At 44.6% G+C, this 24,758-nt stretch overlaps 1 protein-coding gene across 2 annotated transcripts in view; it reads right to left on the reverse strand.

Moving 5' to 3' along the window:
* The window catches only part of LOC119165635 (glycine receptor subunit alpha-2-like), a 367,416-nt gene that overhangs the window by 138,633 nt on the left and 204,025 nt on the right, over positions 1 to 24,758 (reverse strand). The window contains exon 3 of one of the 2 annotated variants that reach the window (XM_075873508.1): positions 14,204 to 14,244. The exons of the other annotated variant lie outside the window; for it this stretch is intronic. Within the exon in view, the coding sequence (XP_075729623.1) occupies positions 14,204 to 14,244 (41 nt within the window). The remainder of the gene's footprint in view (positions 1 to 14,203; positions 14,245 to 24,758) is intronic. 2 annotated transcript variants of the gene reach the window in all.

The raw sequence follows: 24,758 nt of genomic DNA on the forward strand, positions 1-24,758 counted from the left end.
CTTTTGTGATTCAAATCAAGGACTCCTCGCCGGTGATTCCAACGATTCTCACTGGCTGGCGCACCGCCCCCTAAGGCGTCGCTTTTGGATAGCCCGCGCGCTCACCTCGTCGAAGCGGATTGTGAAAAAAGGGGGACATGAAAAGAACGTGTGTCGTGGTAACTGATTTTCTTTCGGGAGGTCACCTCAACGACACCACACAGAAGATGAATAGTGGGAGAGAGAAAGAAATGTGAAAGAGAGAAAAAAAGAAGGGTGTTAGCGGTGTATTGTCTGGCCACGCGCAAACGCACGCCACCTTTCAAGGCGTTGATTTTTCGGTGATTAGGAGATAACTCATTTCATGGCGCGCCGTCGCTCATGCCGACGCACACCACTCTAGGCATGTCCGCTTCTTTTCTTGACGCCGGGAGCTCACACAGTGAGCACGCTTGGTCAGCGCTCGGCTGCATGTAGACCCCAAAGGTGAATGCAGCTGCGCGGAGAGATCGCAATGCAGCTGCCGCTTGGACACGCAGCTAAGACCCTGCGGTGACAGCCCGGGAGGCCAAAACGTAGAGGGCTCGCTTCTCAAGCACATGTACTCCAAGATGCAAGTTGTGTATATAACGTGTATGTAGTTCATGAAAATGTATATTGTGCATACAATTGTAAATTAAGAAACATTGCGTATGTAATGCACATATAACAACTTCGTCAATCTATATGCGATGATAGCGCATTTGTATTGAAGATTCGCGGCTTACCCGATCATATCCGAGCAAGCTCCTCTAACGTCAATCACTTGCAGACGAGTCAATATCCAGAGCCTTGTTTTCATGAGCCTCGACTTGCCGAATAATTGGCCCTGACACTGATTCACTATTTTAAGTCTAAGAGCTAGGCTATTTCTCAAATGCGAGAGCATTGTTCACAATAAAGATTTAGTATGTAGAGATAGCCATTGATTGTTTATTCAGCAATAAAACTGGTAACGCCCTCAAGGTTTCTTGGGTGAACCCGTAACACGAAGACGCATGCATTGAGCAGCACCCGTCAAAAAAAAAACAAAACAATCCACGCATCACCAGGAAGTGCCTCTTGGCGAGTGGGCGAAGCTCTGTGTATCGTATTGGTGAGCGGCCATACGTTAGCCGAGCGTTGTTCAACATAACGTAAATTGAGTGACAGGAGGGTATACTGAAATGTACATTTATTTCGCATTCCAGTCATTTTTGCCAAAACAATGACGATTTTAAAACTGCTTACGTGAACGATATGTCCTGACAGTGATTTCAAGAACATACATCTTGCCGGCCGGACGACAGCATTTTAGTGTGGCCGATTTGTGGGAACTTAACGTGATCGACGCGCGTATTTGTGTTACCGGTTTCCTTGAGAAGCCTCAATGGCTTGGCACAATTTTGTAGAGATCAACTCATTGACAATCTTTTCAATAAGTTTTTTCGCCGGGAACAGCCATCACTTTCCATATAAATAGGCTATGTCTACGCTTAGCTTTATTGTAAATTTATTTGTGTCTCGCATATGTTTCGACTAGAGCAACACTTCGATCCCATAAGCACAACAGAGGAGAAGGTTGCGTCCTAAAGAGTTTCTCCGCAAAACGTGGCTGATCCCTCTATCATAGAAATAAGTAAAACACGAAAGTGAGATCTGATTGATTGATTGACTGATTGATTGATTGATTGATTGATTGATTGATTGATATGTGTGGTTTAACGCCCCAAAACCACCCCATGATTATGAGAGACGCTGTAGTGTAAGGCTCCAGAAATTGCGACCACTTGGGATTCTTTAACGTACACCCAAATCTGAGCACACGGGCCTACATTTCCGCCCCCATCAAAAATGCAGGCGCCTCAGCCGGGATTTGATCCCGCGACCAGTGGTCAGAAACCGAGTACCTTAGCCACTAGACCACTGCGGCGGGACGAAAGTGAAACGTGTATTCACAGAGCTAATTATATGTTTACTGTAGGTTGTTTCGCCACAAGGCCGAAGGAACAAATGCCATACCAACAACTTGTAATATCGCGCGAAACACGGCATGCCGTTCGAAACTTGTCGCACGTTCCTCAAGCAGAACGGAGGCCCGCAAAGAACAGTCGCCGGACGAGCGTTATCTAACAACTTTCACGGCTCTGCATTTACAGCGTTCTGCTCAAACACAAAGAAGGCCGCACGGAACGAAAGACGAGCGCGAACTAACGACTCTCATAACTGTTACATGCTTGTGAGGAGCACATTCCGTTCACAAGCGCAGCCTCTGCAGCGAGTTGGGTGATCGTCGAGCTCTCAGTAGCTTTAATGCATACCTGCGGTGAAATCCCAGCTCGTACAAACCATGTTTAATTAAATGAAGAGCACCCGATCGAAGCCTTTCGTCTGAAGATGCGTGCCCTCGCTACCTGCATTGTAGAGGCGGCTATTAGCCTTTGCCAAGAAGCTCGAAATGGAAGCGGCTTTTATACGCAGTCTCTTCTATCATTGATGGAAGTTATTATTATTGTTGCTGTTGTTGTTGCTGTTGCTGTTGTTGCTGTTGCTGTTGCTGTTGCTGTTGTTGTTGTCGCTGTCTCTGTCGCTGTCGCTGTCGTTGTCGTTGTTGTCGTTGTCGTTGTCGCTGTCGTTGTTGTCGTTGTCGTTGTCGTTGTCGTTGTCGTTGTCGTTGTCGTTGTCGTTGTCGTTGTCGTTGTCGTTGTCGTTGTCGTTGTTGTTGTCGTTGTCGTTGTCGTTGTTGTTGTTGTTGTTGTTGTTGTTGTTGTTGTTGTTGTTGTTGTTGTTGTTGTTGTTGTTGTTGTTGTTGTTGTTGTTGTTGTTGTTGTTGTTGTTGTTGTTGTTGCAAAAGAAGCACGTGCACACGAGCTACCTCGCCCTGTTGAGGCGCGCACGCCTACGCGTAACGCGACGACTTTCACACCCTCCCTCCGGACCCTTCGCGCAATATCGCCAGTCATAACAAGAGTTCGCTGAAATCGCCAATTTCCGAGTACCTCGAGCAATTAATGGTGTATATAAATCTCTCATTGTTAGCAAAGTGAACAGCGTGCGGTGTCACCGAAAAAAAACGCATTTAATACGGGTACTTTACGAGTTATTACCGAGGCTTCAATTGCGTTTAAAAGTGGTCCTTTGTTAAAGCGTATTATTGCTATAGCGCTAGAATTTCATAAGCTCCTGTTATTGAGGTAAGGAGAGGAGTTGTCACCAGTTCTTGGTGATGGTTATTCTTTTCTAGCATAACAAACACGTGATTATAAGTATACTCTTTCGCCTTGTATTCTTAACGTCTCCTCTAGGCGCAGCCCGCTATTAATTGCTTGATGCACAAGCGCAGTGCTACATATATGATATCTAAAAGTCAGTACTTGACATAATTAGCCTTGCTACGAAAGGCTGTGTCTAGTGCTTGCGACCGTTTGTACACACAATGGCTTTTTTGTGTATGTTGCTTTTTATTTACCGCAATCTATTACTTGGGGTAGCTAGCCGAGCATGATCACGCACCCAAAACACGCCTGAATTTATGTGTTTTGATACCTTGTTTACTGCGAAAAAAAATTGTCTATTATGTAGGTAAAAAGAGAAGTTGTACCTCTACTAATTTCAGTAGAAGTAGAAAAGTTTCATATAATATATGAACGAATGGGAAGATATATTATCCGCAAACAAGCTCACAAAAATCAATACTGTGTCATGCGTGTAGGCTTAACCCGCTGCGCCATATTAACATTTATTCCTTACATCATTCTGTGCGAATTTATGTATGTGTAACTTCAATAGACCACAATGGCAATGAGATACGTTTAATCATCACCTAATGAGATGGGACCTCTCAATCATAGTCCAGCTTGTCTTTGAGAGCCCACCGGGTAATTGCATTCTGCCAGATCAATTTGGTGTCGATCGATCAGTCTTATAAAAAGCGTGCAACAGTCTGAAGGACAACTGCGAGAATATCCAGACTCTGTTCGTTGCTTGACAGTTATGACAGTGTCATCTGACATCCACTCGATGCACTTACAAGATGTGCCTCCAGTAGAAAAGAAGAACTTCGGTTCTCGACTGCCTCTCGTTATACGTCCTCTATTCACCGGGTGATCTTAGAAAAAATATACAAAACAAAGTGCCTGTCATCTTGTTGCTACCACCTTTTCTTGTTAATTTAGCCCTTTGACTTCATACGCTTTTTTTTTGCTCAGAAAAGACAATCACCGGATTGTCTTTTTCTTACTGAGGAGAACAGGATGCTGCGTTATATTGAGCCCACCCCCCACAAAAGATTCTCCATCTGTCTTCACTTTTGGCGAAGATGCCATGTCTTTCCATCTTGCACACCCTTTCTAGGTACTTCTTAGTAGTGTCTTCCTCAAAATAAGTTCCAATTTACCGATGAACGATGGCGGCTTCAACCACCCTTTACACCTTGGAACCAGTTGATCGTGGCATTCCAGGATGAGTTCCTACCGGTCACTTACTAATACCTTATCAGGTGTCTGCGAGATACCTTATCAGAGGAGGGTCTGTGCGATTATGTTTGGGCCATGCAGAAGCTCTTCCATCGGGTGGACCACACTGCACCTGAGAATGTTAAGGTCTTGCACGTAATGCAGCGATGATACCCCAGTTTTCAGCTGTACCTGTTGGGCCGCTTCTTTCCTTCCCTCGAGGAGCTTCTTCGCTTTGCTCAGCAAATTGCCGAGCCGTCTAATGCGACCGTACCCAACGTCGCCGAGGAGGAAGGTGAGCTTCACGACAGCAAAGCAAAGGCCCGTTGGTCTCGACAGCGTTCATGGGATGTTGCTGATGTTGGAGCTCATGTTGACGCCAGGTGTAAAAGGTTGACGTGACGCGACACAGCCCTGCGGAGTGAGCGAGGGCAGTGATCGTGATTGCGGTTACAAAGTCCGGGAATGACGAAGCAGCATACGTGAAGAAAAGAAAGAAGACAATGAGTAAGTAGAAGAAATCGAGGGTACCACAACGCAAGGGCATGACAATAATACCAGATAAATCGGAGTCTGGCACCAAGGTGGCCCACGCTCATGATCTTGAAAGGGACAAGGATGCCGTTGAACAGCATGCAAAGGCTTCCACTGAAATGGCGGCGCTCATTGACAGGCACAGCGGGAAGGTCTGCAAACTGTCCTCCGCGCTCGAGGAGGAGCAGAAAAAGTTTGAAGCCTTCCAAAGCACATTCAACTCTCTGAGGAAGAGAAGGGGTGAGATTTTAGAGCTTGCAGAGAGCATCGGGACCGCCAACTCAGACTCGGCACTCGACCCGAGCACCACAATTTGACGAATTCCGGAAGAGAATGCTGTGCTTCGATGAGAGGCCGTATCCGCGCAAGCTGAGTACGAGAATCTGCTCTCTGAAGAAAAGGCAAGTCTAGAATACATAGGAGAGGCTACCCGCCACGAGTACGAGTTCACGCTGCCGAATCTCGGGGAGAAGCTTCGGGAGACCAAGACCGAGCACAGGAGACGTGTATAATATAATAACTGCTTGTGAGCCAGGAACAGTACCAGGAAGAAGTGAGGTTGAAAGACGAAGAGCTGCTTCTGCTGAAGCAGGAAGAGGACGAGTACGCCGACAAGCTGGGCTCCTAGAGGCTCGAGTACGACCAGGTGTTGGAGAAGATCGAGAAGAGGCTGGAGGTCTGGCACGGCGCAGAGATGGAAGCACTGAAGTCGGAGCACAGGGCCAACATTGAGGTGCTGAGAGAAAGCCTGCAACAAGAGCTGCAGGACATCAAGGCCGGCTACGAGGAAGAGCAGTGGAAGCTACGCAAAAGCCTCGAGAACGATCACAACTTGGTGGCTAACTCACAGAAGGCACAGTTTGGGCTGGCGCTGGAGGCCCTGAAGAAGACACACAAAGATGATTGAGAAGATAAAGGAACAACACGCGAGTGTCATAGAACAACTGTTCAAGGAAAGAGTGCAGCTGGAACAGCACACGGCTGAGGAGAAGATGTCGGCTATCCAGGTTATGAAAAGCAAACTGGAGGCTCACTACACTGAGATTGTAGATACCGCCAGGGTAGAGTGTGCCGCAAGAGTCAAGCGGCTGCATGACGAATTGGCGAAGGTGGAGCGACAGCTGCGCTCCTCCCGTCCATGGCACGAGAAGCACCCACCAAGGTATGAGGAAGTGGTTGCTGCGACAACCAGTCTGTCTACGGCAGAAAAGCCTGCGATGGCTCTTTCGCTCGATAGCTTAAATGGGAAGCTTCCTGAAGTAATCCGAAAAAATAACCACTCAGGAAGCAGCTGAGCCAAAATATTATGCACTGCTTCTGTTGCAAAAAATAGGTAGTCCTCAGCAGAATGGTTGGACATTCAATAAAGTGGAATGCTGGGCCAGTTAGTACAACATAATGTGGAAATTGAGCTTCTTTCCTGTCAAATGCTTTTCTTTCTACCTTGCGGGATATATTTCCACAATGGTTGGACATTTCCGTGGAGGACGTCCTGTACAAGCGGTCTCAAATTATGAGGCAGTTGGGGAGCCTCAGCTCCATTGTGAACAAACTGCAGGCAGAAGACTTCGAGTAGTTCTTGGGGAGAGCGACAGAAAGGGTAAACACGCCCGAGAAGGAACCCGCGGCCAATGCGAGTAATTGCACAGGTATGTGTGCCCTGGAGCAAAAGTGGCCGTCCTCGAGATCCGAAACTACGTCGAAAAAGACGATGAAAAGCAATCTGGCATCCACATCAGCGAGGGTGGAGATGTGAGTGCCAGAGGCATTAGCAGTCAGAGCCTCCGCGGGGACGTCACTCTTCCATGGCTGCTGAGCTCGCGAGCGTTCAATGACTACTACACAGAGGAGTGGCCACCTCCTAGACGTCAGAGGTCCGGGCGGCTACAACAGCAAAACATACAGCCAGATGCTTACTACAATGAGGACACCATGCAATAATGTCAGCACCAAGAGGTCTACTTTGACTACTTTGGGACCGCTAGCTAGGTGGTGCCGGATCTGCACAAGGAGCAAAGGCTTCCGTCATGTTGCCAGCGAAGATCATAGTCATTAACTTGAGTGAGACCGGTGCGCCTCAGTGTTTGGGCGGCCGTGGGAATGGTCCCCCTGTGCGAGTCAGTGACTTACGACGTTGATTGATTTATATGTGGGGTTTAACGTCCCAAAACCACTATATGATTATGAGAGACGCCGTAGTGGAGGGCTCCGGAAATTTAGACCACCTGGGGTTCTTTAACGTGCACCCAAATCTGAGCACACGGGCCTACAACATTTCCGCCTCCATCGGAAATGCAGCCGCCACAGCCGGGATTTGAGCCCGCGCCCTGCGGGTCAGCAGCCGAGTACCTTAGCCACTAGACCACCACGGCGGGGCGACTTACGACGTCTGGTAGCCCATGAGGTGTCACTTTACTGAGGTGTCACTCTCCAGGTGTCACTTTACTGCCCAGACATGTGGTTGTGTGCACCACGTGTGGTCCGCCGTGGCCAGGTATAGCCCCTCGATCTATGCGGCATCTCTTTTTCACTATTTCCGAGGATAGGAGGCAGTATGGGAGCGGAGGATGCGAGCACGCCGACCGTAGGACAAGGAAGAGGAGGACGACGATCGGGTGTGCGCGGAATGGCATGTGGCAGCGACTGGCAGCAGGCAGTTGCGGCCCGAGTTCCGGTCAATAAATAAGGTTCCTGGTCTGGCTCCGCGTCTTCTCTACGGGGTTCTTGGCCGAGCAGCCTCGAAGCCCCCTAAACTGTATACCTCTGTTCGGCTGCTCACTTTAGTATTCGCGTAAACATTTTTTTTTTTGCTTTGCGCTGCAGAACTCATAAAAAGGTGAAGCCGCCAATGTTACATAAATCTCGAATTCTCCGTAGCGAATCAGAACAGAACAGGCTTTGCTTTAACAAATAAGGCAAATTTGTTCTGACAGCTTATTGAGGTCCACGCGACGTAGACGAATGAAGTGGAGCAGTCGATAACCCCTGACACATTCATACGCTCGCGGAAGTCCTATTGATCGCGGACTTACTGAATAACACAAAAGAACCTGAATATAACAAGCTTTTTGTACAGAAGTGAATGGCGGGCAATGATTACATGACAATAGCATTCTTTTTTACGCTGCTCAATACTTATCCCACTGTAGAAGTAGCAGCATTATCTTACATGTGAAGGTCCAACAACCAAGAATGGTGAAATGGCATTGGGGAGGTGTAAAATTAAGCGAAAATTCCTAGAAAGCGTAATTTGATCAGCTACAATAGAAGTAACATTGGAAAAGCTAAGTTCCTTTAGTCGGCGTTGCATATTCACTCACGCGTATTTTCTCAGCTGGGCAAACTCATTCACAGGTATACAATAAATTTAGGTTATCAACATACTGTCTCTCATAATCATAGAGTGGTTTTGGGACGTTAAACCCCACATATCAATCAGGTTATCAACATACTTCTATTCAGCTTATGATATACGGACTAGAGATTTATTTAAACTTTCTGGCGTGCGATTATTATTGACCAACATTCCTTTACATTTTTGTAGTTAAAGTCATGATGTCGAGTCGTTTAATACTAATGAGCTCAATAATGATAAAACTATGAAATATTACGAGTACAATACGACCTCGGGAGGATGCAGTCACTTACATAAAACGACGGAGCTCCTGCCACTCGTTTCACCATAAGCTCTCAGAATGTCTGCACTTAAAGTAGTCTACTGGCAGGAGCATGACGAATGAGCAACCTGAGAACGAAAAATGCACTGATAACGAAAGATAAGCCATAAAACTAAAGCTTTTTTTCAACAATACCAGTCATATTTGTTCTCAGGCCCCGTTTCTTATTGCCTTCTTAACATGTTCCGGCGGTACCTTGTTACAGCACTTCTACGCTTTACGGCTGGGTGTCGCTAAGCTGTAAATCTGTTTAGATTGTGGAGGACACAGAATCATTTCTCAGTCTCTAATTACGTTTAGGTACGTCCAACAGATTGAACGCACGTTTGCAAAAATGTTTCAACTAAAGCAGCGACTCCGAAAACTAATGCAAGACTCCGAAAAGTCAATGAGCTTACACAGTCAAGCCAACTGTAAAGCTTGCCTCTCACAGAATTGTGGCAGGTTGGGAGTAGCAAAAAAATAACCATCAGTGAATAAACACATTGACCTAACCTTAAAGAATGTTTCCCACAGAACTGCAGTAGTAGTGCAAATGATTTTGCATCCCTGAAGCAGGACAAATTTTTTCAGCACCTATCAAGCATTTTGTTTTGAGAAATCCGGGTGGATTTCCTTCTGACCTTGTGTCAAAAACAGGTGGTTGTCTATTTTCCCTCCCTTAACTGCAAAGGTAGTGAATTAACCTAACGTAGTCACCTGTAAAGCGTGCTCTACAGAAGGCTGAAGTGACTTGGGAGAAGCCAATTCAATTCTTGGCGTATAATTTAGTTTCTTGTAAAGCATGCTTTTCGCAGTGGTGAGGCGTGTTGAGAGCAGCAAACTCATTTCATAGTGTATGAAACAACTGCCGTCACGTGTAAAGTATGCTACCCGGAGAAATGCGGTAGGTGAGAGTAGTCAATTCATTTCTTCGCTTATAAATGCAAAGCAGTCACATGTAAAGCATGTTTTCCGCAGTGGTGTAGTGTGTGCGGAGTAGCAGTTTAATTCCTGAGTGGACCGATAACAGAGACGTTTACATCTTATGGGCACCCGTTCACACCACCTCATTCACCAGCAACGGGTGGCGAATGGGTGGCTCGAGGGCTTACGATCCCAGCTGCAGCACTGCCACCACGTAAGCCGCTATAGTGGTTTCGGAATTGGGAGTGGCAGTTTGACTTGACCAGTTTCCCAGCTACAACATACCATAAAGAATTACCGGGGTCACATTTCCTCCTCAACACAAAAACAAAATGAACTAGAAACAGGCGGCCACGTGACCACAGTTGCAGAGCAGACAGTCTCTGAACCCAGTGTTCTTAATTTCTTACCAACAGCTTCATTTGTGAAGCTCCATGTTTTTCCAGGTCAAGGCAAGACTAGAACGCATGTCATGAAATAGTGACAGAGACAGCTGTATAAACGGGAATTTAGTCTCCTGTCCGTTTGTCCTGTGTTCCTTTGTGCTCTTTCGTGTGGTAGAATGAGTTATATCATCCAACTAGCATCCAACTAGCCCAAATTTTGATTCTTTTGCAGCCTCGAACCGAACGTGCTGGGAGACTGCACTGCACCACTCCGCTCTTGAAGACCAACTCTGGTCTGTTCAGGGGGGTCGAAAACACTACCACAGCTCAACGGCTTGTTGCTTTCCGAGTAAATCACCGGACTTTTAAAATCACCCAATTTTCCGAGTAAATCACCGGACTTTTAAAAAATAGGTTTCTTGTTCTTTTCCTTGTAAAAACTCAATGTAAAACGCCATTCTTATAAAACTGTGGTGTGTTGGGATTATAAAAACCATTTCAGAGTGTACAAACATGACTAAATCACGCGTAAAGAATGTTTCCCGTTGAATTGAAGCGTTTTGGTAGTAAGAACGCCATATCTCGACGTATAAACACACTGCAGGCACCTGCAAACCTTGCTTATGAAAAAGGGCGCTTTTTGAGACAGATAATTCATTTCACTTGCAGTCGCTGCAGCCTACCCAAGAAAGGCCCCGGATACGTGCTATGCCAGAAGAGATTGCCGCAGTTACGCATCTTATGGCCCATAACTGGCAACAGGGTAAATTTTTCTGGCAGAAGGCGTCATGCAATATGCACGGGTGCCTATGTACCTCGAAGACGAAGACGCAATGAAATCCACCCCATGGAGATTTTAAAAAGGTGCTTTGGATACGCTGCAGCTTCATTTTTTTACGCCTGAGTATGTGTATGCCAACTCAACGAGAAAAAACTGCTGAGACTGCCATTTCGTCCGCCCTTCCTTGGTCACGATGAATCTCTAGAGATGTATACATGTATATTAGATAAATAATTACTTTAATAGTGCTGGGTTTGCAACCTGATGCCCCACGCTCGCAAGGCGAGTGCCCTACGTACTGGGCTATTATAAGAAGACGCTTGCAAGAGATTTGAACTATAGAAGTGTGTTGTACCGTTGATAAAAAAATAACAGATGCCTACAATTTATATACAATAAAATGCTTTCTGAGGAAAAGTATTACATCAAACAAGGTCCCTGTGAACTAAGTAAAACGAAATTGTAAAATTCCGATCACTCACAAACTACGGCTTACGAAAATTGACAACAATAGTACCAGACGTTTTATGCAAACACCAAGGTATGATAAACCTACAGCAAAATAGAATTTCCCCAACTCAATTGAAAAGCATGTAAAAGTATTTTTGTTTTTTTTTTTTTTAAGATGTAGTGCTCACTTATGTACTGAACTGTTGTAATATGCTGTGCAATGTACGCCTGAGAATCCAACACATACTGCCACATTTGTACAAGTGCCTTTTTGCTTTTTGTTTTAGTGTTTGTTTTCTTCTAGAAGCTGCAAGAGCAGCCTTTTTTAATTTCTTCTAATGTACCATACGAGTCATATCATGGTTATTGTAGACTGCGATTGAGATCACGCACTGTCGCAACTGCTGTCTGGGTGATGCAGCCTAGTCAGGCACCTTTCGGGCCTTTAGCTGCGTCTTCTAAAACCACTGTAAAATGTCTTGAATAAATTCTGAATGAAACAAAAAATGAAATAAAAAAGTTGGCAGATCCCACGTACAGTGGGAATCGATGATATGCGAGTCATGAATGGGAAAGGTTGATATGTCACTTTAAAATCAGCACAACGTTACGAGGTGGAGAAAAATGATGCCATACATAACTTCCATGTCATGAATATTATGTTTTGATGTGTCGTTTATCTTTGTCACCTACTCAGGTCACATGATACCAAATTTAGTATATGTGCAACTAGCAAAACGCCCGCGAGCACGATATGAGCGCGGTATGTTGTCATGTTCCTACATGACACGCGTGTCAGGATTATCACGTTTGCACCACTCGTGTATTTCGCCAGCCATTTACGTTGCCGTTTACGCCAGCCATTGCGTAGATACGTTACGCAACACCAAATTGGTATATGTGGAGCTATCAAAATGGCCGCGAGCGCATCATGAAGGGCCCAATATACTTCAACGTAGCGTATACGCGCGCGCACGCTGAGCACAGCGACGCTACGTCAGCAAATCGCGAGCTCTCTTTAGTCTGACGCCAGGTACGACCAGCGTCAGTTGGCGCGGCCCGACGGCAACCGGCACCAAATGCGACATGCTGTTTCATGCCGATGCGTTATACCCAGACAACACTGCGTCTCTCTCTTTTCATGATGGGGGAACGCCGGACACGTTGAAACGCGCATGCGTCAAAGCAACGCAGCGCGGCGCGCACCTGCGAGTATGGCAGGACTGGCGCCTGGCGTGGCAACGCCGGTGTGAAGCAACGAAATGAACGCCGGCGAGCACGCGCACCGCATCAAGTCGAAATGTATTGGCACTGGGACTGTGGCATGTAGTCATGTTCTCACATGACACGCATCTCATGATTATCATGTTTCCACCAGTCACATACCCTCGTCATTAATTTACGTCACGTAATACCAAATTTGGCATATGCGAAGCTAGCGAAATGGCCGCCAGCGCATCATGAGTGTGGCATGTAGTCTTGTTGTTACATGACGCGCATCCTGTCGTGATTATCTTGTTTGGGTGTGGTATTTACCTATGTCGTCCATTCGCGTCGCGTAATACCGAGTTTGATACAAGTGAAGCTAGCGAAACGACCGCAAGCGCATCATGAGCGTAGCATGTAGTCATGTTGTTACATGACATGCATCTCATGTTTATCATGTTTGCACCAGTATCATACCTTAGTCCTCCATTCACGTCCCGTAATACCAAATTTGGCATTATTGAGCCTAGCGGAACGGCAACCAGTGCATCATGAGCGTGGCATGTAGACATGTTGTTACATGACACGGCATCTAATTATGATTATCATGTTTGCACCAGTCACACACCTTCTTCATGCATTCACGTACCGTATTACCAAATTTGGTATATTTGACGCTAGCAAAACGGCCGCGAGCGCATCATGAGCGTGGCATGTAGTCATGTTGTTACATGGCACGCATGTCATGATTATTATGTTAGGGTCTGTCGCTTGTGTTCGCCATGCAATCATGTCATAGCGTACCAGTTTTGCAACATGCCATGTGAACAAAACCACCGCAAAAGCGGCAGGACCATGAAACGTAAATCATGACATTCATGACATACTTGTCATGTTTTTCATGTTACGACTAGTGAAATATGTTCTTCAAAGAGTCATGTTATGCCATACCATGTTTGGTATTGATACCATTATCGAAACGGCCAGAAGAGCTAAAAGTAGTAGGCGGCTAGATAGATAGATAGATAGATAGTTAGATAGATAGATAGATAGATAGATAGATAGATAGATAGATAGATAGATAGATAGATAGATAGATAGATAGATAGATAGATAGATAGATAGATAGATAGATAGATAGATAGATAGATAGATAGATAGATAAATAAATAGATAAATAGATAAATAGATAGATAGATAGATAGATAAATAAATAGATAAATAGATAAATAGATAGATAGATAGATAGATAGATAGATAGATAGATAGATAGATAGATAGATAAATAAATAGATAAATAGATAAATAGATAGATAGATAGATAAATAGATAAATAGATAGATAGATAGATAGATAGATAGATAGATAGATAGATAGATAGATAGATAGATAGATAGATAGATAGATAGATAGATAGATAGATAGATAGATAGATAGATAGATAGATAGATAGATAGATAGATAGATAGATAGATAGATAGATAGATAGATAGATAGATAGATAGATAGATAGATAGATAGATAGATAGATAGATATATAGATAGATAGATAGATAGATAGATAGATAGATAGATAGATAGATAGATAGATAGATAGATAGATAGATAGATAGATAGATAGATAGATAGATAGATAGATAGATAGATAGATAGATAGATAGATAGATAGATAGATAGATAGATAGATAGATAGATAGATAGATAGATAGATAGATAGATAGATAGATAGATAGATAGATAGATAGATACGCTCAAAGTCGCTGAAGTTTGCTAAGAAATGCTTCACATTTAATAAAAAAAATATGCGCTTACCTAAATTCTTGGGTCATTGTGGAAGTAGGTCTTCCTCCGCGCTGGAAGAAAGGATTAAATGCAATAGGAAGCTTCCACATTAGCAGAAATGGAATACAAAACATGCTTTACGATAGTGACAGGATGCACTTTTCGAAGATTGTTTGAGGCGCAGAATAACCAAGGTAAATGTAACTGGCAGAAAAGCTTGCATAGAAGCCGTCACGTTCAGAAAATAACCACTCATCTGCCGCTGATGGGGCTCATGTGTCCCAAAAGAACAAGTTGGCAAAAACAATCATGTATTGGTTCAATCAAGCTCACTCAGACGCTCATCAAAACGTGTGAGCGTTTGGGTAGGTGCGGGTGAAAGCCATTCTGATAAGCTTGAGTGAGTCTGCTTGGTAAAAATTTTTGTGGTCCGAGTGAGCCCATTCGAGGAATACTTGGCGAGACGGAGTGCGCTGTAGGGGCAGAATGTACTCAGTGTGTCTGAGTGCTATGCCCAAACTTCTGCTAACCTATGGTCCAGCTTTATAAATTTAACCTTAGTAACACCCCATTGCCAGATCGTTTAAAATCACATCTACTAACGTCTACTCATACATACCTCCGCGCACTAGCATTCATACGTCGTACCAATATTTATTATTCTTGGCGTGATTTCGGACCTTCCTCTCGATTGCTCCGCAGACTTTTTCACAGGAACTTTTGAACAAATTTATCTTGCCTGAGTTATATAATTGAAGAAGAGGTCATTAATACATTGCCAATGTTGATGTCCCGTATTCGAAGGTTGGAGCCCTAAAGGTACCATGTAGAGCATCAATGTGTCGGCTTACAACAGATTCACCCACACTCTAATCGAGCCGTGCCTCTGATTGAGCCGCAACGAGCAATATTTTCGCAAGTTTGAGTTCAAGTGAATACGGTTAAAAAAACGTACTGAGCCTACGTCTGATTGATTCTTTTTTTGATAAAAACTTTTGCGAGTCCGAGTAAGCTCTAAGAAGAAGATATATTTTGTGATTGAGCCGGAGTGAACTCCTAATTTTTTTGCCGAGATATGATGAAGAGGAACCACTTCCGGAGCATAAATAAGTATTGATTGGCCCATGAATAAAGCTTACTTTTTTATTTTTTTATTGTTTGTTCTTTCCCCACTTAGTAGCACTTCAATCACAGCACGCATAGCCCCTCTTCCTGATGCCGCTGACAGTGAGTTCTGAACCACAATCTTCTCGAAGCATTCGGACGAAATTGAATTTCGATCGAGCTTGGAGGAGTGTCAGAAAGAAGCAAGACAGCTGTCGATTTCGCCCAACAACAATGTTGCATAGAAGGCTCGCAAAGTTTTCTGGAATGAATTGTCAGGCTTCCGTATTACTTATGAAGAGAACTCTCAAAGGAACCCTGAGCTAAGTTACTCGTCTTTGATGACTATTTTGTGTAAGCATCTACGTTATTATATCGAAAAGGTTCGGGAAAATGAATCATACACAGTACGGGATCTTTCGCGATGATAGCTCATGTCCTTTGTTGGCAGTGAGTGCCAGTAATCTATAAGTGCAGCAACAACGTACATTACGTGATGTAGTTGCATATCACGTGTCTTTGTTGAAAAAAAATGTGCGTTTTTACTGCTACAGTGATTTGAAATATTGACGCAGCACTCCTTCAATATCTAGATTGGGTGTCATACATGTCGATAGTACACGTTTTCATGCAGATACCTTAAAGTGACATGAAAATGGGTAAATTGACATGGGTGACATAGGCAAAATGGCATGGGTAAAATGACATCGCAAATATCTGTGCCTAAAGCAGTGATCAGCAGACTGAGTTTCTTCCTGGACAAGGTACCGACAGTATATGCAACAGATGCAACAGTGGTGGTCATTTCCCAGAAGCACTATTTTACAGGCCTTGAAGCGGAATGCTGCAGCTAGTTCTTCGTTAGATTGGAGCGGCGGTGAGCTATCTGCGTATATCCATTCCGGAAAGGAGAATTTCTGGATGTGTCGGGTGGGCTATGGATTATTGAAAAACACCCTGCCGTGGTGGTTTGGTGGCTAAAGCACTCGGCTGCTGACCTGCAAGTCACGAAATCAAATCCCGGCTGCGGCGGCTGCATTTTTGAAGGAGGCGAAAATGTTGTAGGCGCGTGTGCTCAGATTTCGGTGCACGTTAAAGGACCCCAGGTGGTCGAAATTTCTGGAGCTCTCCCCTACGGCGTCCCTCATAACCTTATGTTAGTTTTGGGACGTTAAACCTTACGTATCAATTATTGAAAAACGTTTCCTTCATCAGTCAATGAGAAGCTTACTGCACCGCACACTCCTTTTAGCATGATTTTTTTCTTCTTTTCTGGGTGACATGATCCATGGATAGTTCTCACAGAGTGATAAAATTGTCTTCAGATGAAGTCCGTGGCTGTTATGGCCACGGTAAGCTACGCCGCGCCACCTGGCTTTTCTCACTAATACGTCAGCATGACTTTAGCCAGAGCCGGGATCAACGGTCATGTGTCACTCTACCAGTGACGTCGTACGCGACGTGTCTGCTAAGGTCACGTGATTTCGTGCGGTGCAATGCAAATAGATTACAACAGAATGTGGAATGTAACTGAGCATCCTGTTAATACAGGATTAATTTGACCATTGAGCTTTCTACCAATAATCCTTAGATATAATCTTCAAAAAATTTCAAAAAAGGTTTATTTTTAGTTTACGTTTGTAACGATGCCGTGTGCGTTTTAGTTCACATGTATTAGCGCTTTGCTTTGCTTTTATCTGAAAATGCAATTGCATCGCAGGTAATTTGCCAAACTTCGCCTTCGTCTTCCTATATCGAATAAGTTCGCTGAAATAAATAATGTAATGCAGGCAAAAACTAAGCTCTCTCTTACTACTTTTTCAAGAACTCCCTTCGCCCTTCATGCAATCTGTCGGTTTCCATAATGTTTCAGCAACAGAACAAACTCGTGCACCTTAATAACTATACCAATTAAAAAAAGAAATGACGTATGGCCACTGCTTACGCCATCAGCTATAAAACATTGCTTCGTAATTTTCGATGAACACACTGAGTGGACGCCACGTGTAATAGAAGCTTCGTGGGGCACGCAATCTTCAGTCTGCGAGGAAAAATACTTCTTTGGGTATTATAATTTCCCATCGCCGCCATTGAAAGCATCTAGGTGCCGCTTTGATATTGGAGGTTGGTATGAGATCACAACAAGGATAGCGTTCGCCATAGCTCAGTAAATAAAAACACCAAGGTCATAACGTGGCTCGAACCCGGGTGCCCTGGGCGCCAGCCCAGTATTGTACCACAAATCCACGCCGGTGCTTGGAACTCTCTTGCTAACTGACCTTATGCAGACTTTATGCCTGGAAAGCAATCACGTTAATGTGATCAACGAAGCGATTAAAACAGCGAAGGAACAATCGGGCGTCAAACTATGCGAAGTGCGTAACGAGTGGGCCGTTCAATTCTCCAACCTATTACAACAGCTTCAGGCATAATTCTTCCTCGTCGTCATACATCACATCAAAATTGCACAAAATTTCTTGCAAATACATAGCGGGTACCACGCTTCCTCGAAGAACGACGAGAGATGGCAGTGTCTTCCTAATACACAAAAATTAGAATGATTATTGGCGTAGTGGGTACCCAGCAAGTGTTGATTGAATGATTTGTGCGGTTTAACGTCCCAAAACCACCATATGATTATGAGATACGCTGTTGTGGAGGGCTTCGGAAATTTCGACCACTTGGGGTCCCTCAACGTGCGCCCAAATCTGAGCCCACAGACCTTCAACATTTCCGGCTCCATCGGAAATGCAGCCGCCGCAGCCGGGAGTTGAGCCCGTGACCTGTGGGTCAGCAGCCGAGTACCTTAGCCACTAGACCATCGCGGCGGGGCACCCTGCAAGTGTGCTTGTAGCAGTTACCCAAAGTGCGTTTCATAAAGACTCTGGAATGCTGCTTGTCCAGCTGCCGCTGTGACTGTGGTGCACGTTCGGCACAAGGCAGGCGGTTTTTTTTATTATAACTTTTATTTACGCAAGTATGGTCAAAGTTTGTGCACTGTCCACAAATATCGCTTTGTAGCGCACTGTCCATTACGTAGTTCCTTCAAAAACGAGCAACAGTTGCGTTTTTTGCAGAAACTTCCGGCACACACGCTGAGACGTATATTTGCGTGCATGTTTGCCGATTTACATATATATAATTTGTCGATGCCTCTCATGTTTTCTGATTTCTGTTGTGGCTGTTTCTGAAGGTTTGCAACATATTTTCTCCACCTCGGCGAGTAAATTAGTGTGCGCATTTGAAGACAAGAACACAGACAGGCCAGTTAGGAACAGGCGCCATTAATATTTTCGCCTGTGCTTGTCCGGCCTTTCTGTGCCTTTGTCTTCATTTTTGCTCACCAATTTACGTTCAAGTATGAGCCGACTCACCCAGCTGCAAGTTTTACTTGATGGGTGGAGTCCCAAAGCTGTAACGTTTGTTTTTGATAACGGTACGTTGAGGTCGGGCCTACGACATTCATTTTCAGTGAGAAATATAACTGCGGTGCAACATAACCGACACCAAGGTGATATTACAATGTCAGTAAAGGAATTATGGCTCAACACAGTGCGCTATGCGGCAACCAGAACTAATAAACACGTAGCACCTTATAGCATCAGTAATTTTTACAGCACGAAAGAACACAGACAGAGGAAGACATGACACATCATGTTCATGTTTTTCAGTGCGTTGAAAAAAACTGCAGGATGACATGAAAACATGCCCAAAACATTTTGTTACTTAGTATCATGATAATGAATGGTAGCGCAGGCTAAGGACACGAACCAAATAAGTCACATTCGAGACACCGCAGCGCTTATTTTCACACAACAGTTTATTACTCGCTGATCGCTAGTATATGCACGCTCACAACGTCATTGTTCATCTCTAAGCTAAATCAATTATTGGAACTAGATCGCATGTATTCGTGACGAACGGTTTCGGGTTAAGCAGAGTAAGATAAAAACATGCGTGTGATACAGTATTGCCATGTTTGTGATTTATGTGCGTAGGTTTCAATTTATGTTTGTGTGAGCTAAGCACACGTGACGTATGACGTTGTAAGAGTACAAGTACTAGCGGAATCGTTGAGTAATTAACTGTTGTCGAAAGTTGGCGCTGCAGTGTCTCGAATGCGCGTTCTTTCGTCCACCTCCTTAGCATGCGCTGCCATCTATTATCATGCTACCATATACAAACAAGCCGAAATCTCCATCCTCATCGGTACCTTAGTAGTTGTTTCGAAAGCTAATATTTAAAGTTGCCCTAACGAACAGTCAATACGGTGACGATGCGTCACAGTGTGAACGATGTCTTCCCAACTGCAGCTCTAAAAATCGATCACGGCTGCACAATTTACGTTTGGAGTACCGATGAGCACTTTAGTTATTCAACTTGACTCAACACGCAAACGAGATGGCTGACCACCATGCGTTGAAGACCCGCCGAGCAGCGTCGTCAGCTTAAGTAACTCCTACAGCAGTCGTATATTGAAACACCTGGCTCACTCATCTTTGCTCAGTGAAAATACTGGTGATCTTCCAAGCTATTGCACTCGATTCTGTACACTGATTCACACTATTAGGTGTGCTTTGAGGAGACATGAGAAGAAGCCTTTTACAGAAATACGAACCATCGCAACTTAGCCTAAACATTCTTTTGACTGGAAAAGAAATTCAAGCTCTTCTACTATACATGAAGGCGGTGAAGTTGTGTGCACGATTACCATATGGCGTGCTGAAACGACGTAAGTATAATGACGCCTACAATACTAATGAAGCTGTTGGTAGATGGCCGTAATGTTATGTTGTCATAAGGCAATCTGTTGTGTGCTTGCAAGTGTCTGTGAGCAAATTTTTCACATTTCATCGCTGAAAAGTAGGGGAATGAGGAAACAGGGAAATAGGATTGAGGTCTTAACTGCTTCGGACGATACATTTCAGCTCGAAGGACAAATACAAGTAGTGTCGTACATTGGTTCAAAATTGCAAAGCCGGAATATTTGCTCTGATACACGGAGTCTCAGAATCTCACTCTGTCAATTTCTTTCTTTCGCGCAGTCGTAATTATGCGAGAATATTCCCAGAGGGTTTTCTAAGAGGGCATTTAAAGTCGCCAGCAATAACAGCAGAAGCGCCAGCCACGAAGATAGGCATACTTACTGTTTAAAAGAAAACGACTAGGGAATTGGGAGCGAGAATTTAAAATAGTCTCTGTCGAAACATATCTTCTTCTCCTCAGAGTCGTAATCCAGCCTTGTTGTGGGAATTCATTCTCACATTGGAGAAAAATTACGCTTTCATGAAACGGGGTGTCAATAATTTAATGCTTATTCGACTTGTGATAGCGGGAGAGGAACACTGCCTGATATAAATAAGAACAATACTGAAGAAACACGCCAATATACTTTTTAAACATACAAATTGATGTTATATCGAGGATAATTATTCTATTTTACGTGCCAAAAGCACAGTATTATTCGAGAAATCAATTCGGCGTAAAATAACAAAACTTGACGCAGCTCAAAGAAGCCTTCGTCGTCAGCCTCATGATACGTGACCCCACACCTCAAGTTGAAAGCGTCGGAAAAAAATTCAGCAGATCCTACGTACTGGGAATTGACGTTATGCGAAGCATGCGAAGAGAAGGTGACCGTGTTGCAATTTTTTTATTAGGTGATGCGTCATGAAATTACGCAAAATATATCTACAAATGTAGCACGCACAGGCATGAGTTGAAGAGCTGCAGATGTCTATATAACCAGTTATTTGCAGTTGTGCAACGATGCCAACTGGAACATGCGTGTTATCCACACCAGAAGCTGATATCAACACCAAAGCTGATATGAAGTGCTGAATCCCGCGAGGTTGCTGGCCCTGAACACTGCTACATAAATCAATTTCAGCGCATGGCAACTAACCACAATGGACGTTAACCCGACGTCACGACTGTATCAAAGGAGTATATAACGTTTATAAAATTGGGTAGGCAGCACTGCAACCACTATTGAAGTTTCACGAAGATTAGCATCTATAGTTGAAAAGCAGTTCCGAGACCTGGCGTAGCTCTGTGGTAAAATGCTTCATTGCCACGCAGAATGCTTGGGTTCGATTTCAGCTGGGACCCTGGCATTTATTCTTTGCATTCGTTGGGTCAATGTTATTGTTGTTGGGTATATCTTATCGCTCGTGCGTTCAAATTTCCCATGTGTGCTCATGTCGTTCCCGGGTAGATCCTAAATATGAATCACATGTGGCACACCCGCATACCAGAGGCACATACCCACCCGTGGGTATGTGCCACGGTCTGGCGGGAAGTGTTTGACGACGTATGCGACGGGGATGAGACAATATTGTCACAATGAGTCACAAGTACTGGGGGATTTATTGAACGATCGGGTAGCTAGCTCTAGGACGATGCGTCAGTCGTGGCTGGCTCTCGAGCAGAGAAGAAGCACGCGATCTTCTTTTTCCTCCAGATTGAGAGCCGCTCTTGCTGTCGACCCACTACGTGCTGGTGGCATTATCCCCCCTTCCGAAAAGAAAAAAAAAACAAGTCCCAAAAAGAGGAAAGAAAAGTACATAGCATCACCGCGATGCTACTACATAGGCACGTGAAAAAGAAATTGGAAATTCGGATAAAGTGAAAGTAAAAATTGAAGAGCGTGCCAATATAAGAAACGTCAATGAACGAGAAAGCAAGTTCACACAAATAAACAAAAAACACAAAGAATGCTGTACGGTAAAGGAAAAGTTACGAGCAACACGCAATAAATGGCTTCATGCGCAACACATGAACGACGTCCGGCCTCAGTCGTGTCCTGCTCCGTGCATGGGGTGTTGAGTCCGGAACCACTTCGTAGTTCACGTCACTGACGCGGCGTAACACCTTATATGGGCCAAAGTACCGGCTCAGTAACTTTTCACTAAGGCCACGGTGGTGGACAGGCGTCCACACCCAAACTTGATCTCCGGGGTCGTAAAACACTTCTTCGGGTGTTATAGCGTCGTGCGTCTGCCTGCTGTTGCTGGCAGACGCACGACGCGCGAGTTGCCGGGCTTCCTCAGCACGCTCTGCGAATTTTTCGGCGTCAGTTGCCAACTCGTCTTCGTCTTGACACGGTAACATAGAGTCTAGCATGGTCTGCACTTCGCGGCCGTAGAGAAGCCGAAATGGCGTGAATCGCGTGGTCTCTTGCACGGCGGTATTATACGCGAAGGTCACGTAAGGTAAGATCCGGTCCCATGTTTTGTGCTGTACGTCGATGTACATTGAGAACATGTCTGCGAGGGTCTTATTCAGTCGCTCGGTAATTCCGTTGGTTTGTGGGTGGTACGCAGTTGTCCTTCGGTGTCTGGTGTTGCTCAGTTTGAAAACTTCGTCCGTAAGCTGCGCCATGAATGCCGTCCCTCTGTCCGTTATTACACTGGAAGGAGCACCGTGTCGTAACACGATGTGGCGCATAAAAAATTGTGCTACCTCAGAAGCTGTGGCTTATGGGATCGCCTGCGTCTCAGCGTAGCGTGTCGAATAGTCGTTCGCGACGATCACCCATTTGTTGCTGTCCGCAGACAGGGGAAATGGCCCGAGAATGTCCATGCCGACTTGGTCGAATGGCGAGCAGGGTGCTTCAATGGGCTGAAGCAAACCAGCTGGCTTAACAGATGGTTGCTTTCGGCGCTGACATTCCCGACAGCTCTTGACGTACTTCTTGACACTTGCCGAAAGTCCTGGCCAATAGTACCTCTCACTCACTCTGGCAAGTGTCCGTGAGTAGCCCAGATGACCGGATGTGGGTTCGTCATGGCAAGCGAAGAGGACGTTGTCTCGCATGTCTCGAGGAACCACCAGGAGGTAGGTACGGTTGTTCGAACGAGCGTTCTTCTTGTACAGCACAACATCTCGAAGGCAGAACGACGGCAACGAGCGGAATAAATGACGTGGTATGATTGTGTCCCGGCCCTCTAAATGATCGATGATCGGACGAATCTCTGCGTCATCCCGCTGCCGTTTACTCAAGTCTGATGAGCTAATGGCGCCCAGGAAGCCTTCGTCTTCCTCTGCTTCCTGACTGACGACATGAAGGGGTGCGCGTGACAGTGTGTCAGCGTCTTCATGCTTACGGCCAGACTCCGTCCTGAAGGGTCGCGCAGGCTTGCCAACCAGCAGCTGTCGACCCACAACGTGCTGGTGGCAATATTCATGTCTAGATCAGCACGTCATTTTCGTCAATTTATCTTAACCTCCCGTGCTAATTTTGGTTCACGCCAAATTGAGGGGGTGACCACAAGAGCACCCAAAGGTAAGTAGATAGATAGATAGATAGATAGATAGATAGATAGATAGATAGATAGATAGATAGATAGATAGATAGATAGATAGATAGATAGATAGATAGATAGATAGATAGATAGATAGATAGATAGATAGATAGATAGATAGATAGATAGATAGATAGATAGATAGATAGATAGATAGATAGATAGATAGATAGATAGATAGATAGTCACCAAAGTTCGCTAAGAAATGCTTCGCATTTTCAAACCGCCAGGCCTGCGTGGAAGGCGCAGCACAGTCACAGCGAAAGCTAGAAGAGCGGCCTTTCGGAGCCTTTTCGAAACACTGATTTAGGTAATTACTACAAGCACACATGCTTGATACCCACTAGGTAATTAATAATAAATTTATTGAGGTAGTAGGCAGGCATTTGCTATCCTATTTTTTTTTCTCAATCTTCTGAGAAGCGAGGTATCCGCTAGAAACTTTCAAGGAATTTTGTGCCAATTGTTCATGCAGTGGCTCACGACAATGAGTAATTATGGCTGAAGCTGGCATGCGCCACAGTTTATACGTGAACAAAAACAAGCTTTTGTAATGGGTTGGAACATTGTACGGCCCACTCGGTACGCTATTCGCATTGTGCGGTGACTGGTTGTTCTTTCGCTCTTTCAAAACGCTTTATAAATCGTATTAACGCGAACGTTTTTCCGACATCAAGCCTGTCTAAGCCAAATTTGACAACGAATCGCCTTATCTATGAAAAACCGGAAACTATAGACCATGTTTTTCTACATTGTTGGGAGGGAGTATATTTCTGGAATGTACTTTAAAGGACGTTAAAGAAGGAACTACCGTTAAATTCGTATATATTGTATAAGATTTCTGCCAATAGTGTATGAAGAGGAAATGCCTTTTGATTTTATTATGTTACGTGGCCTTCACTGTTTGTGGTGGGCTCGTATGGTGAGTTTTTATTACAATCAAGATGCGCGGCCTGCACGAATGCATTTCCGTGAATGTATGGCCAAGTTTGTTTAACTGCAGAAAACTCAGGAGATTGTACCTCAGTGGTTGTCGAAGGTAAAGCCCTTGGCAGCACTTAGGGAATTTTAGTTAGTGTCGGACTGTTACTGCTTGTTTCTGTTGTGCTTGTGGTTTGATATACACGCCTAATAACAGACAATAAAGAAGAGGAAAGTTGGTGTAGCTCACTGGT

The sequence above is a fragment of the Rhipicephalus microplus genome, chromosome 9 (genome assembly GCF_043290135.1).
Source record: "Rhipicephalus microplus isolate Deutch F79 chromosome 9, USDA_Rmic, whole genome shotgun sequence".
Lineage (NCBI taxonomy): Eukaryota > Metazoa > Arthropoda > Arachnida > Ixodida > Ixodidae > Rhipicephalus > Rhipicephalus microplus.